Source organism: Gallus gallus, chromosome 5 (assembly GCF_016699485.2).
Source record: "Gallus gallus isolate bGalGal1 chromosome 5, bGalGal1.mat.broiler.GRCg7b, whole genome shotgun sequence".
NCBI classification, from domain to species: Eukaryota; Metazoa; Chordata; class Aves; order Galliformes; family Phasianidae; genus Gallus; species Gallus gallus.
The window spans coordinates 15,445,813-15,466,332 of NC_052536.1; the positions used below are offsets into that span (position 1 = coordinate 15,445,813).

The 20,520-nt window shown below is 46.1% G+C and overlaps 2 protein-coding genes across 6 annotated transcripts in view; both read right to left on the bottom strand.

Moving 5' to 3' along the window:
* Window positions 1-21: 21 nt before the first annotated feature.
* On the bottom strand, window positions 22-10,051 carry LOC425462 (malignant fibrous histiocytoma-amplified sequence 1 homolog). 2 transcript variants are annotated; one of them, XM_423220.8, is made up of 11 exons: window positions 8,575-10,051; window positions 5,333-6,209; window positions 4,781-5,072; window positions 3,739-3,925; window positions 2,812-3,002; window positions 2,236-2,723; window positions 1,295-1,452; window positions 906-1,065; window positions 753-823; window positions 300-406; window positions 22-180 (listed from the first exon to the last, which is right to left on the bottom strand). In XM_423220.8, the coding sequence occupies exons 1-11, from the start codon at window positions 8,594-8,596 to the stop codon at window positions 163-165; spliced, it is 2,571 nt and encodes an 856-aa protein (XP_423220.5). In that variant the 5' UTR covers window positions 8,597-10,051; the 3' UTR covers window positions 22-162. The 2 variants fall into 2 exon arrangements, with proteins under 2 accessions (XP_423220.5, XP_015142206.3); XM_015286720.4 differs by lacking the exon at window positions 8,575-10,051 and adding an exon at window positions 7,179-7,260.
* Window positions 9,417-20,520, bottom strand: part of PHRF1 (PHD and ring finger domains 1) — a 25,662-nt gene continuing 14,558 nt past the window's right edge. For 3 of the 4 annotated variants that reach the window (XM_046942299.1, XM_040701692.2, XM_040701693.2), the window contains exons 12-18: window positions 20,247-20,366; window positions 18,253-18,407; window positions 14,824-17,604; window positions 13,998-14,149; window positions 13,197-13,457; window positions 12,055-12,183; window positions 9,417-10,392 (exon numbers count right to left, since the gene is read on the bottom strand). In XM_046942299.1, the coding sequence (XP_046798255.1) occupies window positions 10,258-10,392; window positions 12,055-12,183; window positions 13,197-13,457; window positions 13,998-14,149; window positions 14,824-17,604; window positions 18,253-18,407; window positions 20,247-20,366 (3,733 nt within the window). In that variant the 3' untranslated portion in view covers window positions 9,417-10,257. The remainder of the gene's footprint in view (window positions 10,393-12,054; window positions 12,184-13,196; window positions 13,458-13,997; window positions 14,150-14,823; window positions 17,605-18,252; window positions 18,408-20,246; window positions 20,367-20,520) is intronic. The other variant, XM_015286717.4, reaches the window with a different exon arrangement.

A 20,520-nucleotide genomic window follows, 5' to 3' on the forward strand; every position in this document is an offset into this window, starting at 1 on the left:
CCTTTACGCACTGCAAGTCAGCACAGTTATTTATGCATTTATTGCCCTGTAGTAAGGATGCAAGCAATACTTGTAAGCTCAACGTGCTGAGGAGAGCTTGAAATTCAGCTTAAAACACTTCTTTTGTCTTCCATGGGAGCATCCCTCCCCACTGGCCTGCAGTCACTCACTGGTGATGTTCTGAAAACACAAAGCACTTACATGACAGAGGGCAGCCAGGTGATGGGCTGCAGCGTGGGGCTGCCCGAGGAGGGGGGGCGTGGGGGTGGGGGCAGAGGCAAGGGGAGGGGACGGCCTACCTGCCGGGTGACGTGGATGCTGCTGGGCCCAAAGGTGGTGGTGCCGTAGCTGGTCACATAGTAGTGGACAGGGGGCTGCGTTGGGGATGCTTCCGGCTGCCCGGGCACTGTGTGGATAAAGAAAGGGACCCTCAGCTCTTAAGCAACTCAGCTCCAATATACCCAGCAGTTGAGTTGTTTTCCCCTAAGAATAAGCAGGACAGCCAATGTTACCCAATTTGGCCCCATGGAGAGGAACTGCTTGGAGTACCTGTTTCCAGAAGGGGAGCCGACATTTCCCACTGGACACAAACTCCTCACTACTTAGAGATGCTACATATGCCCCTTCATCTCTCTGCAGCCCATTTAATTCCCCACTTCTGGGGCTCTGCCTTCCCATGTAGCCCGAGACAGGACACCACCATCACGTGTCTCCCTCCATCCAGAGCTCTGCTCCGCCACCACCAGCCTCACCTTTGGGTAAGAGCAGCTCTGCAGCAAACCGATGCCCACAGGTTCCACAAGTTTTAACATCTTCCTTTGTCCTGTGAAGGAAAAAGCCCCAGTCGGCATTGCAACTGCACCCATCAGGCTCCTGCCCTCTGTGTTGAGTGAGCACATACGTACATGGGGGCTTTGCCATCCATGTCTGGCCAGATGAGCTCTGCGGGACAGCCGGCCGTGCGGCAAGGGGTCTTCACACACATGTGCAGCCCTGGCCACTCATCGGAGAGCTTCTGGATGATAAACACAACCGCCATGAGGAAGTCCCAAGCGAACTGGAATGCTTCCAGACAAAAGGAGAGAGGCACGGTTACCCACAGCAGCAATACAGGGGCCCGGGAGGCACACAACTTGCTTCCAGCCCCGCTGTGGCCAACTACCACCAGATCAGGCTTATCAGCACACTTTGTCATCTTAACCAAAGCATGGCAGCCTTCAAGGGCAACTTAGAGAGGCATCGAGAGAGTTTCTTCCCTCAGACGGCCCTTTGCCTATTCCTTGGTGCTCCTCACCTGTTGCTCTTGCTGGCTTCCTGCACCTCAGCTCCAGGTAGCTGTACGCCCGCTGGTTGTTCTCTTTAATCAGCAGAGGTTTGCCATTGCATACGAGCAGGCAGGTCGACTTGGCCACCCAATGCGTGGAGTAGAAGGAGCAAGCTTTCACAAGGAACCTGCAAAGAGATTGCCTGTGTCTTTCACCACCCTCCACCCCACTTACATCCCACAGTGGAAGAAAATGTGGCAATGGGGCGACCTGAAAAACACGAAACCAGTTTCAGTCAAAATAGAGCTTAGAAGCTGAATGAGGATCACGGCTCAAGCAGCAGGAGCAGCCTGTTAAGGCAAGAGCTGCTTCCAGGTTTGGTTCTCTGATAAAACCCTAGATACAAGTCAAGAACCCTACAATGACAGGGGGCCTTCCAGAAACTGGAAGAGTCCCAGTGGTAAGTGGTCTAGCCCCAGAGGAAAGCAGGCCTTCCTTCACGCTCTTCTGTAGTGGGACTGTGAGACCTGTAGGCATTCAAGGCCAGGTTGACTGGGGCCCTGGGCAACCTGATCTGGTGGGTGGCAGTACTGCCCCGACAAGGGGTTGGAACTGGGTGGGCTTTAAGGTCCCCTCCTACCGAATCCATTCTGTGATTCCGTAATGCCTGGATAAGCACAAACTAGCTCTATTGGCTGCCAAAACCCACCCCAGATGGCAGGTGAATCAGAAGAAGCATTATCCTTGCTTGCATCTGGACAAGGGACATCACAGTGATCCATCCAGGGCTCCACAGGTCCAGAGCAGGGCTAAGACTGTACCCTGGTCTTCTGAGTCCTGGCTTCATGCCTCAGCTGTTACATTCTCAACAGCTGAGGGCTTGCTAATGGCCACACCTGCTCTGCACACAACCAACGCCAGTGAGTGGCCTGCCAACTGCCTCGTCAGGGGGCTGGACAACACTGCTCACCTGTGGAAGAAGCCCTCGGGTATCTCAGGTGAGAAGTAGGTACGGATGTGGAGGTCCTCGCAGTGATCTCCTCCCCACACCTCAGCGACCTCTTCAGTCTGGTTTAGGTAGGTTGGGAACAAGTACCAGGACTCGCCTTGGTCCTGTGTTCTCTCCCATGTCTTCCCGGGCACAAACTCACTGGCCTGAGGATTGAGTGCTTTGGCTTGCCTCACCTCCAGGCAGAGCTCAAAGTGCTCCAGAAGGCTGAAAAGCTTCCCTTTCCCCCTGTGGGTCTTGTCCCCCATGATCTCCTCAAAGATGTTCTGCATCCCTTCCGAACAAAGCTGGTACTTCACCAAAGCACGCACTGCCTGATGGCACAGCATTGCCTTTGACTTGAAGGCCCACACCCAGTTGAACCTGTCCCTGATGGTGGCACGTTCCGCTATCAGCATGTCCACAGAGATGCTCTCCAGCTGCTGGACCAGGCGGTCCCTCACGAGGAGCTGGGCAGGAAGAGAGGGAAACGAGAGGCTGCAATGAGAGGAGCATGGCAAAGCTTGGGCCCTGCAGAGTCCTATTCCCCACGCTCACCTTGAACGTAGTTATTAGGAAGGTGGGCTGCAGAAAGACAGTGCTTTCCAGGTGCTTGATTTCTTCGTACCACACGAGAAGGCCAATGCGGTGGAGGTAGCGCAGGATGTCCTGGAGAAGCTCTCTGTCCAGGTTGGCCAGGTGCTGTCGCTGGGAGAGTTTGCTGAGCAGGTACTGGAGGTCCATCATGCCTGGGGGGAGATGTAGGCACTCAGCATGCCCTTTGTGGAGTGCAGCTGCCAAGCCAGCAGTCAAAGGCTGCTTTACAGGGCCAACAAGCATCAGCAGGGCCCGATGTCACACCGTCCCTAGCTAGCAGTTGAGTTCAAAGATATGCATTAAATAAAACTTGCAAGACATAGGTTTGGAAGCCAAATAGAAACATTAAAGCTGCCTGTCTCCTTCCTGCGGGATACCATGAATTTAAAGTGTTTATACAGCGCAAAGGGGAGAAAGAACATTACAGACTATGCTGCCAGCTGAAAGCTCCTCCATCCACAGGTTGACAGATGCTGGCAGAGCCTTCATGTGAAGAACTTGCCCTTTTTCCTTGCTTTTCCATAGGCCTTGGGGTCAGAGATGCTGGCAATACATTAGATAATAGGAATTCTTTCCTTCTTTGAGGATTTAGGGCACTGGAGCAGCAGGCTGACCATAGAAGCTGCAGATGTCCCATCCCTGGAAGTGTTCACAGCCAGGTTGATCTGGCCTGTTGGAAGCATCCCTGCCTATGGCAGGGGCTTGGAAATAGGTGATCTTTGAAGTCCCTCCCAACCCAAACCATTCTACGTCAGACGGAGCCAGGCAATGGCAATGACTTCTCCTGCAAGACCTTCAGCAGCAGTGCCCACCACCACACAAAAAAGGACCTCAGAGGGCCTGTCCCTCCCAGAAAAGCAGTAAGGTGAGGGATGAGGAAGCGCTCACCGTGGTCTGCCATCTCCTCACTCTGGGTGATACCCACAATGGCAGCTTCCACCTCCCGGTAGACGGGCGGCAGCACGCGGACAACCTCAGGGAATAGCTCCTCATTCTTCACGTGTTCCAGAATTGTGGCTTCGAGCTTTCTGATATCGCGGTGATCTGTGCAGTTGACAGCAACCAGGTCTAAGATCTGAAGGAGAGAAAGCACGTCTGCCAAAAGCAAAGCCAGCAGAGACCACTGTGGTGGTGGCCACTGAGGTAAAAGGGGGATCTCATGCTTCAGAGGCCACCAAGGAGGCGGAGCAAGGTGCATGCCAGTAGGCATTAAGCTGAGGAATGCCAAGCAGCTATCTGTTTGCCCAGTGATGCTGGGTATCCTTGGGATGGTTGCTACAGTATATAGACAGCATGCAGAGCAATTGCCTGGCTCAGCTTCAGTAAGAGTATGGCTTCAGACACATCCCTGCCCATGGCAGGGGGTCGGAACAGAGTGGTCTTTAAGGTCTTCTACTATCCAGTCCATTCTGTGATGCTACGATTATAGCTCTGCCTCTGTATTGCAGTGGTCACCAGAAAACCATCCACCTGCACCATGGCATTTGAAAAATAAATTTCTTTCTACTATTTCCCCCCTATTGAAGGAGCGAGGGACTAGGCTGAAAAAAAACAAAGTGGATACATCTTCATGCGACATGCAGTTGCCTCACACTTTTCCCCAGGCCCTTCCTACAAGCCATTAGCAGAGATATCCATCAGAGAGCAGTGGGAAGGAGCCAGCAGGTCACAGCCAGTAGTTACAGCAGTACGCAGTGTTGCCATCGCCATCCCAACCCCATGGAGCTGCTGCAGTAACTAGGTGCCTGATTTGTCAGCAGTGAGTAACCATCACCATCAACCATCACCGTGCGAGGTGAAGGCAGGCCATGGGGTACCACCTCCTCATCAGCTACCCTACTAAACCTGCCCATGTGAGCAAGCCCAAATCCTGCAAGCTTGCCTAGTTCCCCTTTCAGCCGCAGTAAATCCACAATAAACTCAGCCCTACGGTTAACGTGCAACTCTCCATCTCCTTCAGCCTCTCCCACTGGTCCACATAAACCTCAGGATCCTCACTGTCCTCCAGATTGTTGATGAAGTGAGTGAGGTTGCTCTTCCTCTCCGCCAGCATGGCCGTGATCTTGGCCATGATGTTGGACCTCTTCTCCTCCACCTCTTGCTTCTGACAGCAGTCCACGTGGGTTCCCACAGGAAGCACCACAGAGTTTGGGACTCGCATGAACAGGTTGTTGATCCAGAAACCAACAAGGTCCTTGAAAGCATCATCGTTAGTTTGGTACCTGGAGAGGAAGAGAAAGAAAATCCCAGGTTCACATCTAATGCTTTTCCATAAGTGCAGGCCTAACCACACACCCTGTGGTGGCTTAATAAAATGCGTGAGCTACAAAAAGGAGGAGATGCAGAGCTAGTGAGAGCTTTGAATAAAGAGCACTTATCTAGGTGCAATGGAAATGGCATCAACAGTGGAAACAGAAGGGGAAAGGTCACCCACTTCAGATACATTTTCCTTCTCCCATTCCCCCCTGAATTCAGCCCTTACATGTGGAGGTTGATGACAAGGATGACGAGTGCCTGTGGCGTGATGAACACGTGGTGCGTCATGTAATACTCCAGCTGGCCAGCAAAGTCCCAGAAGAGAAAGGTGAAGTCTTCAATCCGAAACTCACTGATCTCTATCCCAACTGTTCGTTCTTCCTTGGGCACCAGTTTGGCTTGCCTCTGCTTCAGGCTTTTGCAGATGGTAGATTTCCCAGCCAGCGAGGCGCCCAGGAACATGGTCTTGATCCTCTTGTCCTCCTGTCCCGAACCGTGTTGAAGCTGGTTGAAATAATTCAGGATCTGCTGGATGCCACCAGCACAGACCTCAGTGGGGGGCTCCCTGAGCGGGTTCCCGTTGGCCTTGAACATTTTCAGGGACTGTCCCTGGAAGAGCTCCCTGGGGAGCTGGCGAAGGGCATTGTTCTGCACGTGGAGCTCCTGTAGGTTCGCCAGCTGCAGGACGGGCTGGGGGAAGGTTCGGAACAGGTTGTTGGAGATGTTGAGGTACTGGAGGCTGCCTCGACAAGCTGCCAGGTCCCTGGGAAGAGCACCAAGACGGTTGTTGTTCAGCCGCAAGTGTTTAAGCCTGGGGAGATGGCAGAAGATGCCCTCTGGGATGACCCGGATTTGATTCTGATTCAGTTCAAGCTTCTCTAAATAGATCAGGCTCTGGATTTCAGTGGGAAAGTCCACAATCTCGTTCTTGGATATGATGAGCTTCTTCAGGTTGCCAAGTTTAGAGATGCCGGTGATGCTCCTGAGTTTGTTCCTGTCGAGGTCAAGGCTTTCCAGAGCGGGGTTACTGAGGACTGCTGGAGGCAGCACCCGCAGCCTTTGGGTGGAGAGCGTCACCTCCCGCAAACAGTCCTGCTCCTGACCTGGCATGTGGGACAGGAAGGGTGAGTAAGGACTGGTTGGAAGAGAGACTTTCACTCCTATGGCTGCAGATCACCCGGTCCCTTGAGAGCTCGAGCCTGGCAAAACTTTCAGACAGAAAAGCAGAAGTAAAACACAAGAGCCGTCTGCACAGCACGACCGCAGCAAGGGGATCTTGTCTGGGCCTGAAAACACACAGTGGTAGAAGAAATGGTGCCCACCAGACTTTGACCAGAAACCCAAGAGCCACACTAACAGCTTTGCTCTCACTATGAGAACTTCAGCAGCAGATTCATCTCTCCTAACCGCAGCTGTGGGCCAGCGGGATGGAGCTGCCACGTGGAGGATTGCTGCCCTCCAAATAACTCGCCCTCGTGCTGCTGCTCAGCCCCAGATCCAGCCTGCAAGCTGGGCGATGTGCTGAGGCCAGGGCTGGTGAGTGCAGACACTTCCTCTCTCACATCCTCACCCTCCAGATGGGTGCTGCAATTCCCCTAATTGCTGCTGCTGCCACCCTGATGCTGGGGAATGACGCAGGGACAGCGAGGGTTTTGCAGAGAATAGAGAACAGACAAAGGGAGCTGCAGATGGGCGACAGGCAGCCCCAGAAGGGGCTACTTAGAGTAAAAGGATTTGCACATGGGAAGAGAGTTAGGGTAAGGGGATGAGAATGACACAACACCAGAACAAAACGCGATTGAACTCATTCTCCTTTCCCTTGTTTCACTTCCTTGCTAGATGATATCAAGCACAGAACTCCTTTGTGCAAGATGCCCTGCTCAGGAATGACTCGCCAGCTTTCATCACCACCAGCTAAACCCGGAGCATGCAACCAGCCTGCCTGGAAAGCAAGCTCTGACCCGCTTCCAAAAACCTCTCTTCCCTTTCCTCCAGAAAGATAAGCCCAAGCATCCCCACCACCACCTGACCCAGGCCCTGTGAGCAGCACAGAGCCCTGGGCAGCTACTCACAGGCTCTGGGCTGGGCCATGGCCCTGTAGTGTGGCACCGGCTGGATCCTCCGTTTGCTCAGCCTCCCCCTTTCATTTCCTCCTCTTGCCTGGCTCCCCGCCTCCCCCTGCTCTGCCTGGGAACCCCACCCTCTCTTTCTCCATCCATCCCCAGCACCCCTGGCCGGAAACCAAGCCCTCGTTCACCATGCTCAAGTAGCAAGAGAAAGGGATCCCAGTCTCCTTTTCCAACTGCCTGGAATTTGGAGGACTTGGGAGCTGACCCCTTCTCAGGGCCTCTGCTATTTGCGTTCTCTTTTCCTATGCTTATCAGACAGAAATACAGCAGAACTGCATAGCACCTTAATTGTTTCAACACTACTACACAAAAACCCAGAGAGCTTATTCCTATAAAAATCTCCTCTTCCAAAGCCACTCTAGAGGGCATCTGTGTGATGAAGATCATGTGGGAGCAGGACTCAAGTCAACCTCCATTGGTGTTACTACAGTTAACAAGCAGAGAAAGGACAATAACAGGTTGCATTACTACCCAACTGTGGCATGCATTCAATTAACAGAACTTCTTCCACTAAGTAGGTGGAAGCACCCAATCCAAGAAAGTCAACCAGAAAACAAAAAGAATGCCAACAGAACACCCACTATACTAGAAAAACAGTTTGTATAACATATTGGAAAAGGCATTTTTAGGTGTGTTTCTCAGCATAAGCCAGTCCCTGGGAGACACAATTTCATGAATTTATCTCTAACAGTAAATAGAATGAAAGAATCTGTGTTCTTCCTCATGTAACTGAAGGGATAAGCATTTGCAGCATGAGTTTTTCAGCTTCAGTGCTCCTCTAGGCAACGCAGGTGCAGATGGAATTAAAATATAACAGCACTAACAGTATATACACTTCTGATATATCTTTGTGCCAGGCTGCAATCTTTACTGCTAATTCAAGGCTAGGGTCAACCAAACGTTTAATGCAGAAAGTCAGTGTGAGGAGAAACCAGACTGTTATGGTCTTTCTGGTCAACAGCATAGTTGCTTCCATTATTAAATCAAACTTATTTTTCAAACTAGCTACCCTTCCTCATGTACGTGGGTTACTTCTGAATCATTCCTACAACAACCCAAAGGTGTTTCATTTTCAGCTTAAGTATATTCACAACATAGATCATGCTCTCCTCTTGTATCAACAATGCCACAAAGGTTTCTGAGCTTTATTTTGTCAAGAATTCTATAAGCAGCATTTCTATTTACAATCCCATACCTACCAGTTAGGTATATATTGCAGCAAAAAGTTTAGCTTTAGAACTAAGACTTCTCTTCCAGGTATTCTCTGGCGGCACTAAGGAGAATACTATGCCTAAGAAGAGGATTCATTCCAAAACTTTCAAAGGAACCCAGAACTTACCCATTCTTTGACCACATTCCATTTATACTTTCATCCGAAGAACAGAGCAGGGAAAACCAACTCCAAAAGGCTCTGGGCTTGTCAACAGCGCATCTCTAGGATGATGAATCGTGGCAGTGAGGTGTTTTGCTAGGCCTGACTGGGGGGAAAGAACAAAAGGCCCAAACCCAGCCGCAGTCAAAATCATAGTATGCAAGTATGCAGATAGAAACCTCGTGACAGAGGTCAGAAGATGAGAGCTCACTGAAAAGTCAGGTATATCAGCAACAGATGAGGGGTTTTGCTATTTTTCCGTGGGCTAATCCCATGCTCATCAGGAAAAATGCAGGATGAAAAATTGTTTGGTAAAAGAATCATCCCAGAGAGCCTAACTGTTTTCTCTGTAAGGTGAGCAGCAGGACTACCCTCAAAGAAGGTAGTTTCCATGTGCACTCAGATTTACTGCTAACTGTTCCAACAGACCAGATATATTCAGTTCCCATTGAAAGAAACAGGTGATTCTTCTCTTCAGCTTCCTTGTTAAATGCCCTCCCTCTTCCTAACACAGGTAAAAGCAGAAAGGTGTTTTTAATCAAAGGTGCTGAATATATTTCTAAGTATTTCAAACGATCACTTAGAACATTGGTTGCTCTGCAGTACAGGTGAACAAGGGGTGTTTTTAAAGAAAGCAAGATGAAGTCATTACGCATGCAAGACTCCCTGCTTCTCGAGAAGCAGTCCTCCTCCTTCCTAGGAGGAACAATCACTTATCCAACTCCAATCCTCTAGAAACGGAGCATTCCTTACGTGTGCATGTTTATACAGAATGGCCAGAGAAAGAGGCAAACAAATGACACCTGCTATAGGACTAAAACCATTCAAAATAACTTTATAAATTCTGTCACATTTCTGCTTTGTACATCAGTTCAATCTTGTTCCTCAAGCTTGTTACCGAAAATTCACAACGTTTGCTTGTTGTTTCATTTTTTTCCTGAAAGGCAGACACAAAACCAGCCATCAGTGCATTATTTACAGAAGTGCAACATAATCTCCCTCCCTAAAATTAAACTTTTCACTAACGAGATACTTCCAACAGAATGAAAATAAACACCACATCTCAAGCAGTGTTTCTGAAGTCAATTTATAAAGGTTAGCTCATTTCTGCAATCCCCAGACGACAGAGCGAGTAAAGCTTCGCTCACCATCGAGCAGGCTAAAAATACCACATTTCAAGTATTAAATCAGAAATTCCTAAAGACAATCCATATTTCGATAAATAAACACAAGGGAAACAGTATATAACTCTCAATATACTGTATATGAAAAGTGGTGTCCAGTTTCAAACTTTTAGCAAGACAGGTGCACAGCCCAAAAAATGTGATCAAAGTAACCCTGAAAACTGTAGCAATCCGGGAGTCCTAAACACAAATCTCTTCTTTGTTTCTCCTGGAATTACTCTGCTGGTCTGAGGCATTTGATTGTTATTGAGTTCTACACCTATAGGTAATCAAAAAAACAAAACTCCGAGCTCATTCCCATATGGAAACAATTCAAAAGCAGGTTCAGCAGATAAATCTTATTATAATCTTGCTTCTCTGCAATTGGTTTTTGATGAGATGTTACTGCAGATCTGGTTTTCCTTCTGGAACAATGTTCTCAGCCAAAAGAAGTTCAAGTCAAGTCACATTGGCGGCAAGCTTGCTCTCAGTTTTCCATTTCACGAGCATCTTCAACATCGGACTTCTTATGCTTCCTCATATGTTTGTATTTTTCCACATATGCCTTCACCAGGTTAGCTACCTTCACAGGGTTGATCTCTCCACTTTTGCTGTGGCAGATCTACAAGGGATTAGAAGAGGCATTCAGTCAGTGAGAGGTATCACAGCAGTCCAGGAAGACAACAAGTGATCAGGAAACCCTACGCTTTCCAGAAGAACCAGCTCCCGCAAAGGCTCTAGAGAGCCTCATAACAGGGTATGCAAAGCAGACAACTCAACAAGGATAATAAAGTTCTCAGCAAACATCAGGGTACGTCTACACTCTATAGTTATTTGTAAAAGGTGCAACATGGTCTAAATGCACTCGAGCACGTCATATCAAACTCCTATCCATGATAACTGCTGCTATTCATGGTCTGTCTTAAAGAGCTCAGCCTCTGCTCCATTACAATGAAACTTACTGAGCAGATTCACCAAGTGTCAGAACAACCTGGCACAACAGCCTAGGCTAATGACTTCCACAGAGACACGTATCACTGCACCCACAAGAACTGTATTAGAGCACCAGCACAGTCGTTATGCTTGGTCAAAGACTAGGTAAGATATTCTCAAAATCAGAGCTGCCCTGTAACCATAGCTTGCCTCTTCTGCACAACTAATATTTAGCCCCAAGAGCTGAACGCTGTTGTTTCACACCTCTGCCACTGCAATAGGTGGAGCAGTGCTCACTAGCAATGTTTTACTTTAAGCACCCCAGAAGTTTCCCCAGGACTTACCTACTGAGCACTAACTGAATGCAGAACTATCTTCACAGGCAGAACTAGTCATTTTTAATGCAGGGCTTTCCTGTGGTTTCTATTTAACATACCAAACTGCACTGCCCTTGTCCAGCAAATTCCACACAATACAAAGTAAATAAGTGTTAATCTCCTTTATTTTTTCTTCCTAATTTAGAGGGAACAATACTCAGACTGAAAGAACGTGTCAGTTTTGAGGACCTGTTCTGTTTCCTTTCTCCTGAAGAACCAAAAGCTTAATCATTGTTCAGAGAAGCATACAGTGAAATTGTCAGCAACTGGTTCTGCTCAGTTCTTCTGCAAACTGGACCTGTGTTTCATACAGGTCACGCAGGAGACGCAGAACTGCAGTCATTATCTCAGGAATTTTGATTTATGACAGTTTTCCAGCAGTATCAGGCAGGCAGGGCAGGGAGAGAAAACAGTTCTCCAGGGTATCATTTAACTACCTCACCATTAATTGCCTTCACAAGACAACACGCACTTTTCTAGTGATAAGGTACTTTTTTTTCCAGCCACAGTCTGGTCAGCACTAAGTTTTGAGGCAAAAGTCAACGTCAGCCAAACAGCAAGGCCCTCTTCTAAAGTTCAGGGACATCACAGCTGCCCAAGGAATCAACAAACTGTTTCTTAACTTTAGGAGAAGCAGCTCGGCAAATTTGGATGAAGTTCTTAATGAAGGAGATTTAACCTTTTCCACTCAAGACATGTGCCATGTAACATTTCAGCCGAGGCAGCTTAAGCTACCTGATCCACGCCGCTGAAAACAACTTATAAAAGGAACAGTCCCAATGGCACTGTTCAGTCTTGCTTCAAGCAACTCATGTGTTACCAGATGACCGTGGAGAACACGTCAGAGTCCAAAGATCTGCTGTTTTAATCACACACATTAAGTAAGCACGACCAGCGAAGCTCGCAAGCGGAATCGATACTCCTGCCACCTGTTTCATTATCTGCACAGCTCCTCCTCTTTGCTGTCACCTTACCTTCTGCACGGCTTTTCGAAGAATGTTCTTGTACTCCTCCTTTGTGATCTCCCTCTTCTGGTAAAAGGGTTTGATAGCAAGTTTCACTTCTTCTACAGCCCTTTCCTGCATGTGAAGCTTCTTCATGTACTGCACAGCAAAGAAAAGTTTGTTACCGTGTGTTAGCATGCAAACACTTTCTGAATCTGCTTTTCTCAGAAGTGCATGAACAATGAAAATACCCATTTCAGCTTTCAAAAAACCACGTAACAATCAGTCTCAAAGGATCTGCTGTACTGTAAATCACAATCTTGGAACAAAGCACACTTCATGCTATGAGGAATCCTTGTTTTGTGTAACACTATTCTGTCTTAGAAAATGTGTTTTTAACAAGTGAACACAACATCCACTTACTAATCTTCATCTCCTTCTTCCCTTTCAGCAGCTCTCAAGTAAACATCTATCCATCAAAATACTGACAGAATCTAAAAGCAGCAAGTCACAGCCACACAGAGAAACCTCAGGTATCCCTACAAAATTAGACTTGCTTACAAACTAAGGATAAGAGACAGCATCAAAACCTACTCTGTAAAATCAAATTCCTGAAAACTGCTTCTCAGAAATGGAGGTTCAGTTGGACACATCACTTGACCAGTTTATAGTAGAAAATAAAACATCTGGCAAAGTAACTGGTTTTATGTTAACATCCACTGAGAGCTTAGAGCAGATGGTCTGTACAGCAAATCCAAAACCCAGCAGCAAAGGAATAGCACTTGCAAAACCTCCAGAGTATTTTACTATCTCTGCACTTTTAGTGCTGATGAGCAGCAGGATACAGTCCTACCTCTCCATATTGATGTTTACTTCAAAACTGAGGGAGAGAAGGAAAACAAACAAACAAACAGGTGCTTGGAGGAGCCTGCACGTTCTGGTTTTCTGAGAGGGACTTTCAAACATTCACGCAAGAAAGTTTCAGCACTGTGAGGATGTATGAGATACTTTAAAATCAAGGTTTTATAAGAGTTATGAAAGAAGTTCAAATAAACAGCTCATCAGTGTACTGCTTCTAATTTCTATATAATGGCTAGTGCTTCAACTAACAGGACTGCAGGTTGCACATGCAGTTCTAGTTACGCATTTGCTACTTGATAGCATTCACTCACTTCCTCATTCTTTGTTTTATCCACTTCAGGTTTCGGTGCTTTGATTTTTTCTTCTTCATTTCCAACAGAAGCAGCTTGATTTCCTGGTTCAGATGCAGTAGCCAGGCTGCCTGGCTCTGGAGTCAGGCTCTGGCCTGCCACGCAGCCCAGAGCAGGAAGACTGCCCTGCATGATGAACTGAACCGTGGGCTGGCTGACAGGTGCGTAGGGGGGAAGGCTTGAGGGCAGAGGTGGCGTCAAAGGTATATTTTGACAGTACACCTGTGAACCAGATACAATTTCATTAATGCATGTACTCACAAGAGGGAGCATCAGATGAGGATTTTCAGAGTACCTTTTATCCCCTGAAATGGGCAGGAAATTATTTGTTTAAATCAGGAAAGCTATAGTCCACCCCTCTGCACCAGGAACTAGCAAGAGCCCCACCTTAGCGTGTCACTGATGGAGAGCGTAGAGGCAAAGACTGATGGCACAGACTAATGCCAGCAGGCCAATTCTACAGCCTGATTATGATCAGTGAGATGCTGACAGCTTCTCAAACAAGATAAACATTGATCAAGTAAGTGCTGGAAACACAACCTGCACATATAGTGCGGAATGAAAGGAAAACTTGCTTCTTCAACTGTAAGAACCAGCTAAAAGATAAAGCGATTAGAGGATTGCTGAGGAGTATGGGCTTTATGAAATGCACTATGCACAGAGGAAGGCCAACTCTGCCATGAGTGGAGGGTGTTGCACAACGAGGGCACAGATGAGGTGGGATGCCTTCCATGACACTTGGCTGTCAGAATAGGAACCAACCTGAGAGGAATCTAGGTCAGGAAACATAGGCTCAGGAATCATATAATTGGTTGGAGGAGGCTCATTTAACTGCACCTGATTTAACGTTTGGTTCAAGTCCTCTGCTTTCCAGGCCCCTTCTTTTGCTCGCTGAAGTTTGTAAAACGGCATCCCTAGGTTCCCCAGGAGGAGGGGAAAAGAAAAAGTGAGAAACAAAGAGAGAACAAAATAAACCTCTTGGGTCAAAGATTCAAAGCAATTGTACATCAAAGAAAAAACACCCCAAAACCCTACCAAAACCAATGAAGGATCTAACAACAAGGCTGTCCATAAAGGACTTTGTTTAGCAATCATTAACATTTAAAGCTTCTGATAATAGAGGACTTATCATCCACTTGTGCAATTGCTTTTCAGGGGGTTTCCATGAGAACCACATAGCTTTGTCCAGCTAAGTCAGACTGTTCTTAGCAGCTTTGGCTTATCACAGCTCACAGGAGCGAGCTAGAGATGTGCAACACTACTCTGTTTTGAAAAGTCTTAAATTCTGAAGGAAAATCATTCCAGTTAACTATAAGAAGCATAGAATGCAGACTGTCAGTTCAGAGATCAGGTCGCAATATGTGCTTCAAAGCCAACCTAGCTGCCACTGGCTAGATGAGCTCTGGAAGCGACAGCATGTCCTCTCCAATTCATTAACACGATTCACTTTGTGATTTTAACAAGAATAAAATACAAGGCTTTCAAGATTGAGAACCATAGGATCATCCCAGTTCAGACGACAGGCCCCCGCACTCTAAGCCTTACGCAGCCTGCTTCAACTGCTGTTTCCTTTCTCAAAGAGACTTACTTGGAGCTCTTCCAGCAGACAACACACCACTTTCTTCCTCTTGAAGATTCCAGGTAACTCTCTTCACAGGTGCTTTAGATTTCAACACAGGACCCTGAGATACCACCTCCAGTTCAGGCTGACTGAAATTACTGGCCTTCTCATTGGACACAAGGCACTCATCTTTAACTTCTCTCACACAATCTGCTGTTTGAGAGGAGCTTTGAACTGGTACAGCCTCGGTCTGAGCATGCATCATAACCTCTTTCTTTGGAGGTGGTTCCATCAGAGGTGGACATAACGCAGTATTTTCTATTTTAACTGTAATCTCAAGGTTTGTATTACTACAGCTACCAAGCAATCCTGGATCACTCGTATTCATTAATTCTGTTTCAGCAAAAGAAGCCACGTTACCAACTGGAACACAAACGTTTGTGATCTCTGGCACAGGGAATGCAGTTTCACTTGCCACCTCCTCACAGGTGGCTTCTGCCTTTGCAGTTTCTTGGGCCTCTCTCTGTTGAACTGGGGTCTCAGCCTGAATTTCTTCAAGTTTGACATTTGGTTGGATGGAAATGGAAAGCTGCTCTAGTACCAGCTCGTCCTTCGGCTCTTGTTTGAAGGAATGGGATTGCTCTGGACAGCTGGGTACATTTTCAGCTGGAGGCTTTTGCTCTTTTTCTGGTGGAGAAGGAAGCGAGGTTTCCTTTGATTTACGTTTTCTTTCTTTAGAACGGGATCTCGACCGTGGCCTTTTCTCTTTTGATTTGCTGCTTTTGTGCTCTTGCGATCGAGATGCAGACCGAGACCGAGACCTCCACTTTCTCTTCTCCCGAGACCTGGATCTTGATCTCTTTCTGTCTCTTGACCTCAAGCTGCTATCTTTATCATACCTCTCGTAGCTTTTGTCTCTCCTGTGTTTCCGCCTCTTTGTCCTCTCTATACTATTTGATCGGGAACGACCCCTCCGTCTTGACCTTGATCGAGACCGCCTTTTCTTTTTCCTGTTTTCATAAAACTCAGAAGTACTTCCAGGACTACCTGAACGTGACCTGGATTTCCTTTTCTCCTTAGACCAAGAAGATTTTGCCTTTTTATCCTTAGTTTTATCCTTTGTTTTCTTTTTTTTAGATCGTTCATGACTGCTGGACCGGTCAGTAGAAGACCTCCTGCTCTTGGATTTCAATGTGTGTATTTTACTGCTGTCTTCTCCACCTGACCAAGAGGTAGATCTGGAGCTTCGGTCCCTTGAGTGTGCTCTGCCCCTAGACCCTGATCGGGATCTCTTCCGCTCTTTGGCCAGCGCCTTTTTCCTTTTAGCCTTCTTCCTGCTTCGGGAACTGGAGTTTGAACAGGATCTGGAACGTGATCGCCGCTCTGTTTGCTCTGTCTTCGGGACTTTCTGCTGCCCATCATTCTTTGATGAACTATCTGGCTCCAGTTTCACATTAATATTAGGTCTAATTAATTCTTCAGCATTGAAGAACACACTGGGGCCCTCTCTACCTTCCTCCTTTAAGTGCTCTGTGTTAGAAACTTGCTTAACAACCGAAGAAGTGCAAGGACTGCTTAGAAAGTCTTCCTCATCCATATTGTCTCGTTCCTCTGTATCAGAAATCTGTTCTACAATCCTACTTTCTGCTGGCACGTCATCATGAGACTCTGTATTACTAGATGGTACATCAGATTCAGCCCCAGATCCAAATATATTTTCTACTGTGTAAGGGGTGAAACGACGAACAGTTTGAAATGTTTGAACTTTTGGATTTTCAATGGAAATAGTCCTGGTAATATTCGTTAATGGGATCCCCGAGCCAAGCCTTTCTGGACTGCTGCTTGCTGAACTTGAGTCTGACCCTGTTGGCTCAAAGGGATCATATATTTCACTTTTGACTTGTTTCTTCTTAACTGAGAAAAGAGCTGAAGGACTCTCTTTCTGTTGCACCTTGTCATCCACAGGGCGGAAGGTGTTACAGAATCCTGGGTTAGACAGTCTGCTGGAATGCCCTGTGTTCCCAGGAATATTAATTTTAAAACTCTCAAAAGAACTCGAGCCTTTGCTTCTTGAAGTGCCCAGTAGTGAAGAACTGCTATACATGCCTGCACTGGTAGAAAAAGATACGCCGCTTGTACGTGTTTGTTGCTGAGTTTCCCTGGCATTTGACTTCTGACTTTCCATCTTGCTACCCTTTCCCAGCTGATTAGTGCTCTCTTTGCCAGTCAGCTGGGTTATACAGGAGCTGGGAATGTCACAGCTTTGGCTTCCTGTGGGTTCTGAGTCCACCTGCTTGCTGCTGGTTTCCTTTTTAATCTTTGGTATCCTGGGAAGCTCAAATATGTCAATTCTTCTGGGAGGTGGTTTCAATGGTTGCCTCACAGTTACAGCTTTTGAACCAGAATTCAAGTTACAGGACAGGGGCTTTGAAGATGAATCAGTCCGTGCAAAGTTTTTAGAGTTTCCATTAAATCTGGGCATTTCATCTGACTTGGAGCCAGGCCTGTTCAGACTAGGTACGCTGCGAGTCTGAACAGACTTGGGTGTCACTGAATACTCCGATTTTACAGTCGCTTTTTCTGATGTAGTCTGTGCAGGGTTTGCTGCAGGCTCAGGCCTGCTTGGTGAAGGTAATGAAAATAAGCTTGATGAGGTGGGTCTAGCGTGAGTATTCAGCCCCGAAGAAACTGAAGGTCCAGCAATGGAGCTGCCTGTCATGGTCCCTGAGTGCACCATACTCAGCTGGGGGTTATGTCCTGAACCATCATCCATTCGTGTGTCTTTTACTGATTTCCTGTGAAGTGGAGCTATGGCATACAAGCAAACAATTAAGTTTTTCAAGACAAATTTCACAATTTTTCCCCAACATGAAAATAAATACAGAGCTAATTATTCTAAGTTCCACTTTACTTTGTAGACATATCACATAGGAAGAAGGCAGTCTGATTAGGTCAGATGATCAAGGTTTAATGTCAGACAATGGCATCCTTGAGGTAACAGCTAATATTTAGGAAATAAATGATTCTGCTCTGCAGATGTCACTAGATCTATGCTTATCATCCTGTAATAGTCGATTGATAAAAAATGACTGTAGCAGAGGACATTATAGTAGTAATTTTAAGAATAATGCTCTCAGATTCAATCTGAATAGTATTTCTAAAGAACAGTATGCCAATGAAAAACACACCTGCAGAGCATGTATTCTGTACTTCTGGAAATAAACTTCTTGCCAATGCCCTCATCATGCTCTTCAAACTGAAGGATAGCTGGCAGGCATGGCAGCAATGCATCACAAACGACAGAAGATCAGGGTACTAAGACTGCTCTACTCTACCCAATCCTCTACTTTTTATTACAAAGCATAAGACTACAGAGCATGTACCTTTGAAACAAGGTCAGGGCAGACATGGATAAAACAAACAGGCTAATTAAAATATCAAGCACCAAACCCTTACCTGCTTTCTTTGCTGTCAGAGAACCATCTCTGTTGATAACCACATCAGAACTACTCATCATGAGGATGCTCTGTCCAGACAGGATACTACCCAACAGATCAGGCACAGGAGCAGCTTCTGCTTCTTGATCAGGACTCAAGGCAGGTACACTGCTTCTGCATGTTTCAGAGGGGTTACATTTCCTTTACTCTTACAGCACTTGTTCTATACACACACATTACATTAAAAAGAAACCAGAATCAAGGGCATAAACAGAGGTCAGCCAGAGAAGTTCACTTATAGCTTTGGCTTCACTAGAGTAATTCAGCTCCCATCTCTATGACAAAGAAGAGTATCCCCACAGGAATATCACCAGATAGGAAGCACGTAAACGTAACGCAGACCTCTGGTAAACAAATACTTCTAATCTTATTTAAGGATGATGCTTTTTACACGTTACGTATCATGATTTAACTTCTAGAGCATTTAAGATGTATTTGTGAAGCATAAGCTGCTGTTCAGCACTTCACAGAGATACTTCCATCCCAGCTGTCTCTCTTCCCACCAAAACAGGACCAGAAGCATACTCCTCAACTTACACTACTACGTAAAAAAAAAACCTTATGCAGCTTAAATCGGTGTCTACCATCAGTTGTTAGAATACACATAGGTGCCTACTGGTAGGGTTGTTAGGAGCATAGCAAAGAACTGCACTGAAAACGAGCACTGCTCCCACACATGGGATAACAACTACTCTTTGTGCACTACACTGTCTTAAGAAAATAGTTTTAAATGTAACTCCTCTGGATTTGAAACATGATTTTACTCATTTTTATTGGATTCATTTTAGTTTATTTTAGCCTGTCTTTAAGGACTTAAAAGGTTTGAGTGCTTATAGTGGTTTGCTTGTATGTCTGGTTTTGCTGTTTGTTCATTAAAGATTAAAAAAAAGAAAAACAAGAACAAAAAAGAAACTCGCTGTAGTTCAGGCAAACCAAACCTTTGGAAAAATTGGATTTCAGCTAAACATTTTTACCTTCTAAACAATGTGCTACCTAAGCTATCTCACAGGACATGCAAAGCTTCATGAAAGGCTTTCTTCAGGACAGAGATGGGAAAGAAGTACTTCAAGCTATCATAGAAATATACAATCTTAATCCCAAGGAACAAATCTTTGCCTTAAGTCAGATGCATTAGAAGACAGCCGTGTAAACCTCTTATAACATTTAACCATTTAGGATGAGCTTCCTTATCTCCTAATCTTTAACTCCCTCAGATTTGCAGCTTTCTGTGACTCAGCTGATATCTGTTCCAGATGTTTTCCTCATCCCTTTTCTTCTCGTCATGCTCCTGCTCCTTTTGCCCTACCCTTCTGCACTGTATTCTGTGCCCCAGACTTGAAACCCCATTGGGGCTACTAGTGGGAGACTCATGCACATGTGTGCATGCACGTACAGGAACTAAAACAGCAGTCAGACAGCAAAGCAGAGAGGAACAATTTAATAGAACCTGTTAAATTGCAGGTTCAAACAGGTTCTTCCAGTTTTCTGAGTTCCAACAAACAGCACAGGAAATGGGTGATGTGAGTACACCCCTCATTCTCTCCTGTTCTCTCCTTTGGATATGCAACTAATTTCCTTTATGGAACTTCTAACCATGGCCTAGATATCGCTTCATACACAGACCCTCTTAAATAAGGGAGCGATTGTTTTACACCTAAACTTCAAAGTAAGAGACAGAACAGGGTGAAAATATCAATTTGAAATTTCAGTGGAAAAGTTAAGAGCCATAAGTGCTATTACACAAAAATACATGTGGGGCCCTCAACATATAAACAGTTATTCTTGTGTAAAATCCTGTGGTTATTTATTTACCCATGTGTGCACATGTACATATTTTCAAAATACACATGGTAAGAAAAATGTAATCAGAGTGGATCAGAGTGACCACTTGCTGCCAGGGTCATTGCACAGTTAAAAAGTACAAGACAAAAGAAACGCTTGATGGAATTTTACCTGGGAAGTCCCACAGAAACAGGTCTTGCTACAGGACGGTGAGACCTCAGTGCTGACTGGGAGAGAACTCTCCTTTTGGCACTCAGTGGTGAATCTGGATTTGCTGGAACCTCTTCGTTACTGTGGGTAGATCAAACATACACAAACCCCCAAATTACTGCCAAATGGATGTACTAGGTAACACCATTAGAACATATATGGCTAGACAGTATTACTTGTTTTATTATGATACATAAAGATCTGTGCTATATATCTAATATATCTACACATAACA